The 16,456-nt window shown below is 30.5% G+C and overlaps 1 protein-coding gene across 2 annotated transcripts in view; it reads right to left on the reverse strand.

Moving 5' to 3' along the window:
* Nucleotides 1–237: 237 nt before the first annotated feature.
* Nucleotides 238–16,456, reverse strand: part of LOC145239801 (tumor susceptibility gene 101 protein-like) — a 108,132-nt gene continuing 91,913 nt past the window's right edge. For both annotated transcript variants that reach the window (XM_080103323.1, XM_080103324.1), the window contains 5 exons: nucleotides 11,300–11,427; nucleotides 8,502–8,594; nucleotides 5,711–5,844; nucleotides 2,284–2,386; nucleotides 238–563 (listed from right to left, as the gene is read on the reverse strand). In XM_080103323.1, the coding sequence (XP_079959449.1) occupies nucleotides 474–563; nucleotides 2,284–2,386; nucleotides 5,711–5,844; nucleotides 8,502–8,594; nucleotides 11,300–11,427 (548 nt within the window). In that variant the 3' untranslated portion in view covers nucleotides 238–473. The remainder of the gene's footprint in view (nucleotides 564–2,283; nucleotides 2,387–5,710; nucleotides 5,845–8,501; nucleotides 8,595–11,299; nucleotides 11,428–16,456) is intronic.

Below are 16,456 nucleotides of genomic sequence, written 5' to 3' on the forward strand. Positions count from 1 at the left end.
AGTCTGCAATAGCAGCATAGCCAACTTTTGTTTTTTTTTAAAGAGAAATAGTTAGAATTTAATAATAATAAAAAAAAAGGTTGAAATAATTATACAAGAATATACAAATGAAAATCTTCAGAAGATATCTTAAAGTCGGTTCCTTTAAGTCGGATATAAATAAGATACATGGTTGGCTAATGGTAAGTGAACCAGGATTCTAGCTAGCCATTTTATTTATATATATATATATATATATATATATATATATATATATATAAAAAAAAAAATTTAAATGGCATAAATGGTATGTTCATCATCAGCATCACGGTCATTTGTTAAGCATCACCAAAACTTCCTTTTCCATCCATCCTCACCAGAGAGTTCCAAAGTCAATGAATCCTTCCATTTTCTCACAGCAGCGTTGAAAGGAGTGAATGTTACAGATTGGAGGAGGAGGAAGAGGTGAATAGATTAAAAAAAAAAAAAATGTTTCAGGTGAGTGCAGGTAGGCCAGCTTTCTCACGGCACTTCTGGATGATTGCTCTTAACATAAATTGGCGCCAAGATAATTCACGGACTTGCTGGGGAAAAAAAAAAAATCAATTAATATAATAGTAATTTCTATATTAATTAAATCAATAAACAACTTTACATGTGTTTCTTGAGTTAATGTAAGTTTGAAAATTACACTTTACTATTAATCAGTTATCTATAGCATAAAATAAATTTATTTTTTAATCATTTAATTACAAAATGAAGTCCACCAAAGTGCATTTCTGTTTCTTTGCAAGATAATTACATTTTTTGTAAAAAGAAAAAATAATGAATGATTTTGAGACACTTTAAAATTAGAAAGCATTTACATTGTCGAATAGAACGTTAAACTGGCTTTAAAATTCTTAAATATTTAAAAATTTATAAGTTATTTCCATATAAAAATTATATCTTTATAATGTTACAGCAATTTCATGTTTATATGTACATGATCACTCCCATGATGATATGCCTGAACATTTTTGTGGTGTCTATGGTCGTATCAAACATTCATAGAAGAGAAATATGTCACAAAGTCTTACAAGACAATAGTCCCCTCCCCCAACTAGATATATTCGGAAAGTACATTACAGAAGATTACAACTGTAGAATTTCCAAGGGTCCTTATACAGTTTTGAAATAAAGATTAAAATTCTGGTTTGGAAATATATGGAACAAATTTGGAAGTTATGTCTGTAAACTAGAAAATTACCCAGAAATTTGTATCGATTTCCAAACAGGAAGTAATCAGATTTATCTGCCCTTACATAATTATGAGCACTTACAGGAGGCCAGGTTTTTAATGTTACTAAAATTCGCTTTCAATAGTTTTTATTCAAGAAAATGACAAAAATCATGAATATTCAAGTACAAAAATTAAGTTTAGAAATAATGACAAAATCAATTTCACTGTACTGTCAATAATAAGTGACCATACATTTCTGGCACTCCCAGCACTCATCTACCAGAGGTAACAACAAACATCGATGAATTTTCCCGCCACTACTTCATTTGTTTTTTTTTTTTCTTTTTTTTTGCAATTTCCAGTCTTCATCATACAACAGCCTACAAATTTCATTACATACAGTTATATTTAATCACTTGCTTGCAAGTTTTTTCTGGCTGGCCAATCTTCTGCCATTTAAGACATCCATGCTTTTGCAGATGATTCATCCAGATAAACACTCCACTTGACCGTACAAGCAAGCATAACTGATTTATAACTTAGGACAACCTCTCTGCTGAACAAATCTGATTGTCACTTTGATCTAATGTCATGAGTTTCGTAAGATTTCAAATTGCAGATTTTTTTCTTTTTTTTTTAAATGGAAATTGCCTTAGGCAATTGCATTAAGTCACCTGATGCAAGGGAAGATAAAAAAAAAACGTGAATAATGTTATATGGATAGATTTCAATCACCCCAAAACAACAATTCTTTCCCCTTTGTCCGAAACATCATTCATGGGAGGTGAGGACCATAAAGGACAAAATAAGCAAAGTGATAACTACAATTTAATTTGATTGTGGATTTGTCATCATACAGCAGTCAAGCGAGAGAAGAGTGGATAAGGGGGCCAGCAATTGCTGCCATTTATACAATTTATTCCCAGATGTAAATGGCGAAAGACTGATGCTATCGGATGCACATTCAGACCAATGCAGTTTACATCATCTTAAAGCAGAGTGCCAACATCTTTCAGTTTTGATAGAAAGATGCCATACAAAATATGATCATAAAAACAAAGTTGCAGCTGATGCCATTTTACCTTAAGAAAGATATCGATATCTACAACGTTTCTCCTTAAAGCTTCCCCCAAATAATAAATAGCATCTTCGAGGGCCTGTTCTTCAGCAAATGCATTTAGTAACCTGAAATTTTAAAAGAAAAACAGTTTTAAAGAAATGTTAAACTTCAGTCGTTGATAGGAACTTGCTTATTAATATTTAACTTAGCTATTCAGGGTTTCCTTTTTTTTTTTTTTTAACATTTTCATATCTGTCTATCTCATACGTATGTGTGTGTGTGTATATACTATATGTATTAAGCTACTTTTTGATTTGTTCTATTTGCGTGAGTAATATTACAAAAGAAATGATTTTAGTCTACCAGGCTGGATATTATTTTTTAGTAATATTAATAAAACAATAGAAACAAAAAAACAAGAACAAAAAAAAAACATGCTTAATACCTAACATACTACTGGAAATGAATTTCCAATATTTAAAAAACATACATCTATATATATATAAATTTGCATTCCTGTTTGTTTGTTTACAATTTGATTAATATATACAAAATGTGTCTTACTTTAATCTTTCATTTATTTCTATATATATTATTATACTTGCAAAAATATACAATTAAGAAATCACCTAATGACATTAGGAAAAATCGATTTTACTAAATAGCGGTATCTTAGTTAATGTTTTTAGCGAGAGAATTATTTTAAGTATTCTATTCAAAATTGTTATTTAATTTTAAACAACAATTATATTGATAATATATTTAATTTATTTTGGAATTAATATTTCCAACAGAGCGACCTTTTTTTTTAAACTTTTTTTTAAAGAGTTATTTGCCCCTAGATGCTATCCATAAAAAAAAACAAAAAACAAGAAAAAAAAACAAGCGTTCACCAAATATCATTTGGGAATTTCATTAAGTTTCTAGGTGGAAAAATAATTCCATGTAGATAGAAAAATGTTTGGCTTTTATTGTTTTTTATTGTTTTTTTTTAAATATCAGAAAAAAAAAGGGGGGGGGACACGAAAAAACTGCAGATTTCATTTGTTTGTTTTATTCCTTAAACAGAGCGTCGTTTAATACCAAAAAAAATGAAGATCTACTACCCCCCCCGCCACACTCTAAATTCCACAATTTACACTTTTTTTTCCTTTTTTCGCGTTCATTTCATTGATTACAAACTTAATTTTCTAATTAAAAAAGTAAATTTATACGACGTGACCCAGCAGCGTTTAACCCCTAAAAAATTGGAGATCTACTTTTTTTCAGCCTAATATATTTAAACAGCCTTTATAAATATTATGAGAGAAGAAATTTTGAAAAAAAAAAAAAAAAATAACATGTTAGAGTGGGGATCACTATTCTATATAAATTTAACAAAATGAGCACCCACGTTTTGGCCACCAAGCGTTCAACGAGACATGTCACCTCTAGCATTTTTTCAAGTTTGGTGATTGAGGGGGGAGGCAAAATCTGACAAATACAATTTGTTTTTTTCTGGTGGTGGTGGTGGTGGAGGAGGGGAGGGGGGAATAACATTGGAAACATAAAATAATAAATTTAATTATTTTTTAGGAGACCATTCTTTACTTTCACCTAACAATTTAATAAACAAAACAAACCTCAAAATATGACAAATTCAATTTTTTTTGGTGGGATGTGGGGGTACATTAGAAACATAAAATGACAAATAAAAAGCAAAATAAAAAATAAACGCACGCATTAATGTTTATAAGCGTTATTTTTTTTAGGTTCACAAAATCCTGAGATTTCTTAGGACAGTAATCCCTTATGCCGAAATATCTGGTGGAGAGGATATCAGATACTTCTTTTTGGGGGCGATTAAATTTACATGTTTTTATCCGTTCTTTTATTTTTGAAATTGTTGTGGGGGTATCCACGTTACCCATGATGAAAATGATTAGTATAGCAAGCGTGTTTCAAACGGAACTTCATTTCAACCCAGGCAAGGCCGAGTACCCATGCTAGTACACACACACACACATATATATATAAGTAGTTTGTTTCTTTGTGTTATAGAAATTGATAGATTAACAATTTAGAACAAATAAGGGTTAAATTTTTCAAAGAATCTAAAGACATTATTGAAATTTAATTCCATCTGGTGTCACTAGAGGTAATTAATGAATTAGTCCATAAATTAACTGAAATATAAAGAAATGAACGTTTTTGTTTTAGAAAACAAAAATAAAATTAAGCAAAGAACATTTCAGCAAAGACTATATTAAAAAAAAAAAAGTTTATACATTTAATTATTTTCATTAGTATTTTCAAGATTTAAAATAATTCAAAGTTGTTTGGGCAAAGTATTCAGCTATTATATTGACTGTCTTCCTTTTTAGTGAATACCTGATTGTTTTTGGTGAGATGTTTCATAGGTGGATTATTATTTATTTCCTATTTTCCTAATCATGTTCGATACACCTCTGGTCTTTGTGTTTGTGTTTATTTTAGATACATAGTCATGCCAAGTGTTTTGTTTTGATTCTTTAATGGTATGTTTGGCTATAGCTCTAATTTTTAAATTGGTTTAAATTTTCTGATGTTGGGATTTGTTTAAATTTCCTTAGTGCAGCTTGCCATTTGTAGATGGCTTCTTTGCATTTTTTAATTCTTACTCTTAATAGAGGTGGATGATTTTGGGATATTTTCATGCTTATGAGAGTGTTGGTAAAGTAGGCCAAATGATCCTCATCATTGTTAGCTTGTGCTATCAGAAGGGATTGGCATTGTTTTTGAAAGTTTTATCCAATTAACTTTTTTTAGGTTCCAGAAAGAGAGAATTTTTAAAAGAAAGATGTTATATTTTAATTCTTTTTTGTTATCCATGCCCTCAGGTAACACTGGGTAACCATACCGATTCTTGGATTGTCTGATGAGATCAGTAGGATAATTTTATTGTCCTGTCAATTGAAACAACTTGTAATGATTTCAGCAAAATCCCCAAGGTCGAAATAATAAAAACATTTAGCTCTACTAACATATTGAGCACTTTTTTTCATTTTTTTTTTTTTTTTTACCAAACATACCTCCTAGTATATATATATATATATATATATATATATAAACTGCAATTTAGAAGACCAGTACAATGCAGGATCTTTAAAAATCTTGCATGGTTTTATCTTTTTAAATTATAGATTTATTCAAATTTAAAAATACTTCCAAAGAGACAAAAAATATACATAAAACAATTATCTACAAACACGTTTTGTGTTTTATAAGTAAAATAAATAATATACATTTGTTTATATAAAAAAATATAGGCTATTGTTCAGATCTAGGGGACATTACTTCCTGGATTTCCTAGGCGGAGACAATTCATACCAAATTTAATTACTGTTAAAATTAAAACAAAAAAATGTTTTTTTAAATAGACACACACATATATATAAGAAAGGGAGAACAAGAAAGATTCTTATCCTTACTGTCGGTAAAGTGGTGCAGTCGTAACCACAGCCTCATCAATTTTCAGTTCTCCCTGGTTTTCCATCTTATTCAAGGCCTCTTTCAATTCAGCATTTTTCTCCTTTAATATAGACATGTTCTTCTCGACTTCATCCTGTAAATATAGTCCGGTTAATACAAAAACCCTTAATTAAAAACATCACTGTTTTATTTTTTTACTTATATCCAAAACTTATGTAACATCATCCCAACCCCTTATGATCAGAAATCTAGATATTCATAGAAAAAAATAAAAAAATAAAAAAAAGACAAGATCAAAAATATATTCAATTCTTCAATGAATTTTAATTAAATTCAAAATATATTTTATATGAATTAGAAAGTTTACCCAGTTCAAATTTCAGCCTCTTTTTTTCTTTTTTTTGTGATAGATTGACATTTACTGCCATTTATGACATGGGATCTCAAACTCCTTAAATCTGGACTCCATTTAGCAAGACTGTAAAATATGTAGATTGCACACAAACAGAATTTCCATGTTGAAGTTAAGGTTAAGAAATTAATGTTAACATGTCAAAAGAAATGGAGGGAGAATGATATGCGGTGAAAAGAGCTTGAGTTTGGATGAAGCAGACGTGTTTTTGAGATCTTTCCTTCCCCATTAATGGTAGCGAGGATGAAACTATGCTGTTACTGTATACTGTAAACAACAGCCAGTTTGTTGGTTTCCCCAAATCAAAAACAATATGATAAATCGACCAAGTCAAATGATGTTTTTTTTATAAAGATTGACTTTTAGCTGTTTTGATTCTTTTTCAACATTGGCCAATGAAAGATACTTTAATGTAAGACTGACATCATCTGTCAATTCATCTTTGGGAGTCGGATGGATCTTTTATTGTAGTCTTATCTCTCAACAGTATTTTTTTTATTTTTAAAAGAAATGAATGCAAAGGAATTTAAAATGCATTTGAAATTTTGCCAATTTTCTTCTGACAAACTACAGAATCCATTCAATCTAAAAACATTTTCCTACTTTTGTGGTCCAAGCTGAATATTTTATTTTTTGATTTATTTAAAAAAAAAATATTTTTTTAAAATTAATTATATGTACATCGCACTGTGATGTAAAAAGCTGAGAATTAAAGACTAGATTTATAGGTGCATCCTAAATGGGCAGCAAGGCGTTTTTTCATATTACATTTAAATTTCTACATGTCGGTACAGTCAGGAAAACAGGGAGAAAAAAGGGAATTACAAAAGTATGCAATTCAAGGAAAAAAAGCCATTAGAATAGAAAGTTTTCCGGCATCTGGGGACCTCTACAGTAAAGGGACAGGATTTTGCTGGTTGTCGGGTTTGTAGAAGCATTTATGATGAGGGGACACAAGTGCAGCAAGTTCGTCAGAGTACATTCCCTTGAAGTATTTGTTCTACAACAAGTACAGGGATGCAACATTGTGATGGGACAGAGACTGAAGCTTAGTAGACAGTGTGGGGTCTATTAGATTAGAAGCTCTATTTTTTCGTTGGACTCCTAAAAGGGAGAGGCTACTGGTTGGTGATGAATGATATTCCAACAAACAATGAAAACACTTAAACACTATTAACAAAAAAATGAGTTACTCACACATGAAAATTTGCAATATTTTACAACAATCATTAAAAAAAAAAAAAATGATATACATAAGATGGCTTAAGTTATTTCAATCTTTGTAATACATGTGCAAAAATGATTTTCTGGCACCAAATAATCTGGCACATCATTAAATTCAGACGAAATCATTGAGAGAACTTGATGATCCTGTTGCTACTAGACTAGTTTACTAGATGGCCAACTAACAGATTTAGAGACATTGTAGGTGTATAATTAGTGGATCAGGGAATGTGCTAATGAATTATCAGGGTAAAATTGGATTTTTTTAATTTTTTTTTTTTAATTATTACTAAGGAGTCACCGTTTATCAAGGCCCAGAGGCCACTCAAGGATAAGGGTTAATGAGTGTCAGGTGAAACATTATGATGATCAGTAATAGTGAAAATTTGGTTAGAAATTAATTATTCAAGAGGGCGGTTCAACAAGAACTGGTTTACATTGTACTTAAAAACTACCATGTTATAGACAGATGAGGAAGTAGCCCTGCAGTATTGTGTTCCACAGACAGGAAGTTCTAGGAAAGAAACTTTGCTCATGGAATTTTTGTTTAATTTTAGACACAGACAGAGAGTAAAAAAATTGTGGATAGTGGTCGTTGTGAATGGGAAGGAGACCATAGTGGAAACCATGAAAATGACAAAGCAGAGATAGATTCACCATGTTTCTGTGAGAAAAGGGTAGCAGGGAGGAGAAAAGTACATCTGGTTTTGTACCCAGGCAGGAAAAGGTGCTCTGAGAAGCTCTACCCCAGATGTGGCAACAGTGATTCATTTTAGGACGTATTTCGCTCTTACTGAATCAGGAGTGAAACAGTTCATCTAGCAAAGCTCTTAGATAGGTGCAAAAGAAATTTGAATTGTTAAAAAGATCGACAGAGATTTAATTAAAAGTGGAAGAAAGAAAAAATTTATTTAAAACAAAAACTGCATAAAAAAATATGGGGGTGGGGGTGTCAAAGAATATTTTTTACAATTGTTAGAACTGGATTAGTTAAAACCTACTCTGTTAGTCGAGCATGCATTTTTCAGCTTGAATTGGAAGCCTGGTTTTAAAAATCAACTTGTCCACCCATGAGCTGAAATGTCGGAGTCTTGTTTTCCAACTGATCAACAGAATTGTTCAAATTAAAAACTTTCCTGTTATTTCTAGCTTACCCTTTCTTGTTCCAATGATTTCACCATTCGTTCTAAACATTCTCGTCCCTTTTGAAGGTCATTCTGCGTTTTATACAATGTATCCATTTCAGCCTAAAATAAAGAATAATGCTGTTTCAGAGGAGAATCACAATCAATAGGTTTATCTGTCTCAGTGATGTTTAAAGTCTATTTTCTCAAGTTTATCATCTTGGATAGATTTGAAATGTTCAGAAAAGTAACAGTTGTTGCTTCCATTTTTTTTTAAATTTTGTTTGATTGAAATTAAGTTTTTGCATTTTTAAAAGATTCATATATGATAGCTGACGATAAAAACTAATAGAGTATAAAAAGTTAATTAGAATTATGTAATGTAGATTAAGTTAAATATACAGGATAACCCTCCGAAATAAAGTGGTTGGCCTTGTTTATCTCGTCCTGGTCAGCAATGAAATAAACTTATTTTGTGGGTGGTATGAAGAAATAAATTGGATGAAAACGATTTTGTGTAGGTAAGCAATAATAATTATTTATTATATAAATAAAATTGAAAACAAATAAGGATATTTTTAATTGTCTATTGCTGAATGAACATCCATTAATTGTTTACCATTGGTTATTTCCTTACTGGCTGGCCCAAATTTATGCACATAACTGCTGTCCAAAATTACTTTTTATAAAATAACTTAAGAGCTATTATAATTAAAAGTTATTTCCCTTAAAAAACTATCTTTCCTAGTTCGAATCTGTTCAATCTACCCCTCTTTCTGGAAAAAATAATGTTGCTCATCAAATCATTAAAGATATAATTCTTTCTGTGATTCAACTATATTTGGTACAAATAAACTATAATCTATGCTTGACTTATCTACTAAGTTTCAGATATGAATGTCCAACAGTTTTTGTTTTATTGTCATTCAGTGATAAGCACACCTGAATATGATGCACTAAATTATCAATAACTCTAAAATTCCTCTCTTGATACAGCCATGATTTGCGCTATGATGACCCTCTTCAGTTCAAGAATAGTTTGGTGATTGCTTTGATAAACATATGTGATAACTACACTTGAGGTAAGGGGGTTATTCTCCGGTGAGTGTAAAGCCCATTCAAGATCACATTTTCTACTGATGAGACGATTATTAAAGTGTCCCTTGCTTATCGAATAGGTATAAAATAAAAACTGTTGGAACATTTATGATTCAACAAGTTATGGTCAACAAGTCAGGTACAGACTGAAGTTTATTTGTACAAAATTTGGTTAAATTGCAGAAAAGATTGTGAATTTGACATTTTTGGGTTGCATTTTTTGGGAGGTGAGGGGGGGGTTACGCTGTTCTATTAAAGGTAATAGTTCATGTTTTCTTTAAATTTAGAGGACTATCAATAAATAAAGTGATATTTATTGATACCTAGATATAATGTACATTTAGGAGTTTGATAATTACCAGGCAAGAAAAAATTTTCTTTTTTTTTTTAAAACTTTACCTAAATCCCCAAAACATGTTTATTGATCAAAAAAGAAATATAAACATTTTTAAAACTTTTTCATGCAGCACCAATAAAAAAAAAAAAAAAAAAAAAAAAAATTTACTGGGGTCGCATGAAAATGTTAAAATTCTTATATATTTTTTTTTTTTGTGAATATCTATAACATTCTCATTTATTCAATATTTTTAACAATGATAATAAAAGATGTTTAGTACTGATAATCATTAATCGACAAAACAAAGCACACCCGCACACTCCACAATGAAAAATTTATTAAAAATGTCAGAAATTACATAGATAACATCTGCGATATTCATACTAAAGATAATTTTACAAAATTCAAATAAGTTTAGTTTGAAAAGTTATTTAATTTTCAGAATTTTTTTTTAATTATTTAAACTACTTTAAAAATTTTAAGTACAACTTGTTTTCATGCCAATTAAGAATTCCAGTTAGTAAAAAAAAGAGAAAAAAATAAGTCATCATTCGTATTATAATCTCGAAGGAAGAAATGGCATTGATTGAATGAGAAACCATATGTTCTCAAAATATCGAATGCAAGATGAACTCTTAGAAGGACCACTACAATCTAAATTCAGCTGCATAGGTTGTCATCTCAAAACATGGCATGATTAAGCCATTTTGGTTTGAGAATAATGTTGGGGCGACAATGATAGTCGATGAAAGATGGTATCAATGCCAAGTTGCATTTATAGAACATGTTTTGAAAAATTTTAATTTTATAACAAGCATCATCATACTCAGTTTAGTGTTTGTTTTACATGATGGCATGTGTTGGACAGCTTCTAGAAATTGACTTCCAAATTAACCTACCTTTGACAATTCATTTCAGCTTTTAGGTAATTCAGTTTTTCTTGTCTCATTCGTAAGTTATGAGTGTAGATGGATCACATTTATACTAAGACACCTTATATTTAAAAAAAAAACAAAAAACAAAAATAAACGAAAAGAAAAATACCAAGAAATCCCAGAAATGTATTCAATCTTTGATGAAGTAGTTATGTATGACGATGGAGTGGTTATTTTGATACCATTATAGTAAAGAATACTGAAAGAATTTCAAGTTGGTCACCCAAGCATTTCGATAATAAAAAGTTTCATGAGAAGCTATGTGTATAAGGCAAGTATAAACAAATGCATTAACCAAAGTCAACACTGAAAAGTACATAACAAGACCATAAATATTGACAGTTTAACGATGGATCACATTTATACTGAGGCATCCTATACATTTATTCAAATGTTTTAGTAACATAAAAACGTTGGGGGGAAAAAAAACAAAAACATGTTTATGATAAAATATTTACCTGTGCCTGTGCGAAAGTCTCTTTCAGCCGTCTTTTTAAAGTTTCTTCAACTGCCGAGAGCAAAGAAAGTTTAATATGTTCCTCCGTCACCGTACTCGTTCCAGATACAGTCTGAGTGTGATGAGAACCTAAGCAGGGGGAATAAAAAATATTAAAAAATAATAATAGGGAAACCAATGAGAAAAAAAAAAAAAAATTTAAGGGAGATGGGTCTATTTATTGAAACTTTTAAAATGTAATGAGCATAGCAGAGGGGAAAAGAGGTCAATTCTTACACAGACAATAACATGAATTATTTTACAATAATTACCCTCTTATCTAAGTAAGAATCACATTTATGAAGAAAAATTTAGATATTTTATTCAAAAAGGTAATGCATGTATTTAAAAGGCATGCTATAAACAAAATTCAAATTAATAAGTAAAAAGAATAAAGCAACTATAAATAATTGATTATCAAACATATATATATATATATATATATATATATATACATATATACATATACATATATGCTAGAGTCTACAATGTAGATGCTCTGCTCAGACCAATAAAATTATTGGATGTATACATCAATTAACCATAGACACCATAGGTTTCAAAGCAGGTAGTAAATCTAACCAGGAAAAGGGGGAGAGAGGGATCATCGTCATCTCATTGGTTAGCAGGATAATGATGCATAAATAATAACAATTTATCCTTATAAGAGTATTAAGGGTACAAATTTTTTTTTTTTTTTAAATGTGAAATTAAATTAATTTTTGAAATTAAATAAATTTACATAACCTCAACAAAAAAAAGAAAAATAGAAAAAAAAAGAGCAAATTAAAATAAGAAATGTGAAACTAAGGTGATCTACAAAGTGATTGGCGGTGCAATGTGTAATAATGTTAGCACTGTGCTGTAACTAAGTCACATGCTCTGCAATGGGAGCACAATTTTTCAATCAACATTCAGCACTTTACAAAGTCATATTTATCCATTAACAAAAGATTGTCGAATAGTAAAAACTAGATTTGTCATATAATGCAATTAGCAGACAAGCAGCCACCAACTAAGGTAACATATGGACCAATCAGATTTTACAGATTATCAAGATAAACACTATTCTTAACTCCTTTCAATCATTTTTAGATATATATATATATATATGTTAGTATTGAGACAATTAATCAGAATTCAAATCTGAAATCGGAACTTTTGGGGGTATCAAAAAAAATTGTGCCTATTTTCCAATGCCAAAAACGATTCCTTTTTTATTTGATTTTGTTTAAAACAACCTTTCACTGCTGACAGTAATAATAAAAATAAATATTTATTGATTTTAAATTACTAGTAAAGCTAAAGTCTATAGATCATCTACCACAAGTGTATTTTGATGCTTGAGAAAAATCAGGAATAAATAACTTTATACTTAAATATTTAGAGATTTATAAAGAATCTGAAATTTAGTAAAGAACCATTAATTGTATCGGAATCAGGAAAAATATTAGGATCGTCCCATCACTAATATACATACATACATAAGTGGGGGTTGTTGGCTTTGCCCGGTCATAAAATACGCATAAATATATTTTAATTTTTCCAGATTTTGTATATATTATTATAGTCGTGATTACCAAAGTTTAAAAAAAAAAAAAGTATTTGGATGCCATCAGCTTGAATCAAAACCGAAAGCAAAACTATAACATTCAAAGCTGGTAATGTTATCATTGCACCAACGTGACATGTCTATGAACTGATTAAAAATTAAAAAATAAACTAAGATGAATATACTAAATGTATAACAATTTTTTTTCAATTTTGACCCGTTTTTGGCCCCTTAAGAACTATTTTAACCAGCTAAAGACCCATAAAAAAATGGTCCATAAAAAATCAAATCATTTGGGGCCCCTAGCGCCGCTCTGCGGCTTTTAGTTTCGGTAGAGATAGAGTTTGAAAATATTGAGACAGACAGACATACAGCCTTTTATATATTAGATTGGTTTTAAAGGTAGTAAAAAACATCAGATACAAGGTAAACAGATAAACTGACATTAAAGAATTCAATAATTTTCCATTAACCCATTAAGTCTAAGAGTATCTAAAATTTTTTTACTATTGAGTTGAAACTTTGTGTAATGACTAAAACCACAGGGTGGAACGATAAAATTGTCGCCCTAGAAAAGACAACATGATTCCATTTCCATTTGATAAAAAACATTTTTCTTTTGTTGGTGCAGACCATCTATTAGTTGGTCAGTTGTGTACAAATCCCAAGAGCGATAGGAGCATTCTATCATGTCTGAAAATATTCAATGAGCAAGATCTGAGATGTGCTGCTGTACAACTCATGCTTTCTACCCATCCAAGGTATGACAACAGGACCATTGCCAGCACCCTCAAAATGCATTGCTGGATTGTCACATATAACAGGGACGTGCCTAGGATGATGAAAACAAAGTTTCTGGTCACAGTTATGGTCTTTTGTATGGTTTTAAGTGAGGGTCACATCATGCCATCTCACACCTTCAAAATCGGCTTGAAAATCAAAATGTACCTGGATGTGCTAGTATGGTGATCCCCTGGTCCTATCAGATGGCCACTGGCAGACCCTGAGTGTGGTAGCAGAACTTGGTGCCAGCCCACAAATCCAAGGAAACCCAGGCTGTGCTTCACAAGGAGTTCTATAACTTTGTACCCTACTCTCACTCCCCCCCCCTCTCCTTCCCCGACCTGAACCTGCTGGACTACTTCATTTGGTCATACATTGAGAACATCACCAACATGACCTCCCACAACACCAAAGCCAGCTTGATTGCTGCCATCCACCGGGTATTCGCCAAGCTCCCACCAGCACTTGTGGAAAAAGCATGCTCCCAGCTCTGGACCCGTATTGAGACAATGACTGAAGCTTGGCTACATTGAATAGATGTCAGCTCTATTACATAATCAAGTTACCTGAATTGATTTTTTTTCAATAAAAGTTTTCAAATAAAGCAGTAGTGTTGCTTTCTTTAGGGTGGAAAATTTATCATTTCATCTACAGATTAGAATACAAATTTAAAAGAAAAAAAAATTATTTTATTTAGAAAATGAAATATTGGACACTGGGTACATATGATTTATTTTAAAAATCAAGAGGCTATAGATTCAAGATAAAATTTATACATTACAACAAGGAGCAAAGCAGTTCATTCACACAAAGAGTTACATTGCACTTTGGGCAATAAGTTAGTGGTTTACTATTGCAAGACAATAAGTCCATGCACCAAACATAAAAATTTTAGCAATTTCATTAGCATTTTTAAGAGGATTCCAACAACTCTCGGAGAGAAGCTGATGAATATAGATGAATTTTATCCTTTCTTTACTAAGCAATATAATTATCTGATAGATTTGGAAATTATTTGATGTCCTATTTGTAGGACAGTGGGACCTAATGGATTAAATATTTATTTACCAACATGTGTTGAACTAAGATAGTACCCCACAATTTCTTGACTTCCAAGTGAAAATACATCCCTATTGAGTTGTAATTTTTTTTTTCTGAAAAGGAGGTTTTACCTTGAAAATTTTAAGAATATCATACAATTTTGGTTTGAAATTACATAGGTAAATATTTCACTGAAAAATTATTGAATTCTTCAATGTCATTTATTTTGTTTATCTTCTCACATATCCAATAGGTTTTTCTTTTAAGTTGCATGGTCATTACTTTAAAAAATTTAACTCCTTACACACTATACACAATGCTTGAAGCAAACTGCAAAATTCTTTTATATATATATATATATATATATATATATATATATATATATATATATATATATATATATGTGTGTGTGTGTGTGTGTGTGTGTGTGTGTATATATAGAGAGAGAGACCTGTCTATAGATAAATAAATATTTAATTATCATTGTAAAATGACCGCTTAAAAAAGGGAGAGCATGCAGTTTGGGACATAATTATATTACCCAGGCAGTAACGCTAGAGTTCTCTCCACTTGGCTTAACACTTTAGATGTAATATACGAGTACATGTTTTTTTATTCAAGCTGTATTTACATCCGACTTACTGGCCAAGAGTTCAAGAGCATATATATATTTATTTTTTAGATAACACTATACATTAATTTAATTGTCCATTGATGAACAAACTAAGTTCAAGTATGTTGATAACATGAACCAATATATTTTAAAAAGTTCTCAATACAGGAGTCAAGCTTTTATATAAGCATTATGAGGCGCCTATGGTGGATCAACCAACATTTCGTTTCAAGATTAACATATCTCGTCAGGACTTCAGACTGAATGTCACAATTAGAAAATAAATTTTAAACTTTTAATTTATTTTCTGATTGTGAGATTGAGTCTGGAGTCCTGACAAGACAATTTAATGTTAAAACAAAATGTTGGTCGATCCATGTAGGCTCCTCATAATATATGAATATATATTACACTAAAGGCCAGTTAATTTTGTGAGTCAAAGTTCATAAAAGCTTTGATAAAATAAATGTTCCTATTTAAAATAAAATAATTTTTTCTTGTTCTCACATCTTTTTGAATTTAATTTATTCAAATCAATTTGAGACTATTGTCTTTTAGATAATAAATGATCACCAAAGCAATTTATCATCATGGAGAAACAAATCTTTAACTTTTACTCATTTAATATAGACTATCGTTTCTTGTTAGAGATCCTAAATATATTGCTGCTCCTCCCCTTCCTCCTCCTAAAAACTTTGAAATCAACTTAAAAGAATCATTTTCGACAACAAAAAATAAATAAGTGAATACACTTAGTCACATTTGTATTTCTGTTGTATTAAATGCTAGCTTTTTTTTTTTTTTTTTTTTTCTCGTCCATAAATGTTTATCTACCAAGTTGATCTTAAATATTGTATAATCAATCCATTATATTATCATTTTCAGTCCCCCACCCCTAATTTCTGGCTCCCATCTTATCTCGCAATTACTTATAACGTCACCAACTAACTTCGGAAGAACCCCCCCCCCCCCCCCATCCGATTTTGTTTTATATCATAAGTTGCTTAAAACGTGATTAGTTAAAGTTCAGAATAAAATCACGCTTTCTCTTAACGGTTAATTTAAAAAAAAAAAAAAATCTTCTGAACGCTATTAAAAGTTAAATTCTTCACTAGTTTGGAGACGGAACG

Source organism: Euprymna scolopes, chromosome 19, assembly GCF_053919585.1.
Source record: "Euprymna scolopes isolate OS-2025 chromosome 19, ASM5391958v1, whole genome shotgun sequence".
Taxonomy (NCBI): domain Eukaryota; kingdom Metazoa; phylum Mollusca; class Cephalopoda; order Sepiida; family Sepiolidae; genus Euprymna; species Euprymna scolopes.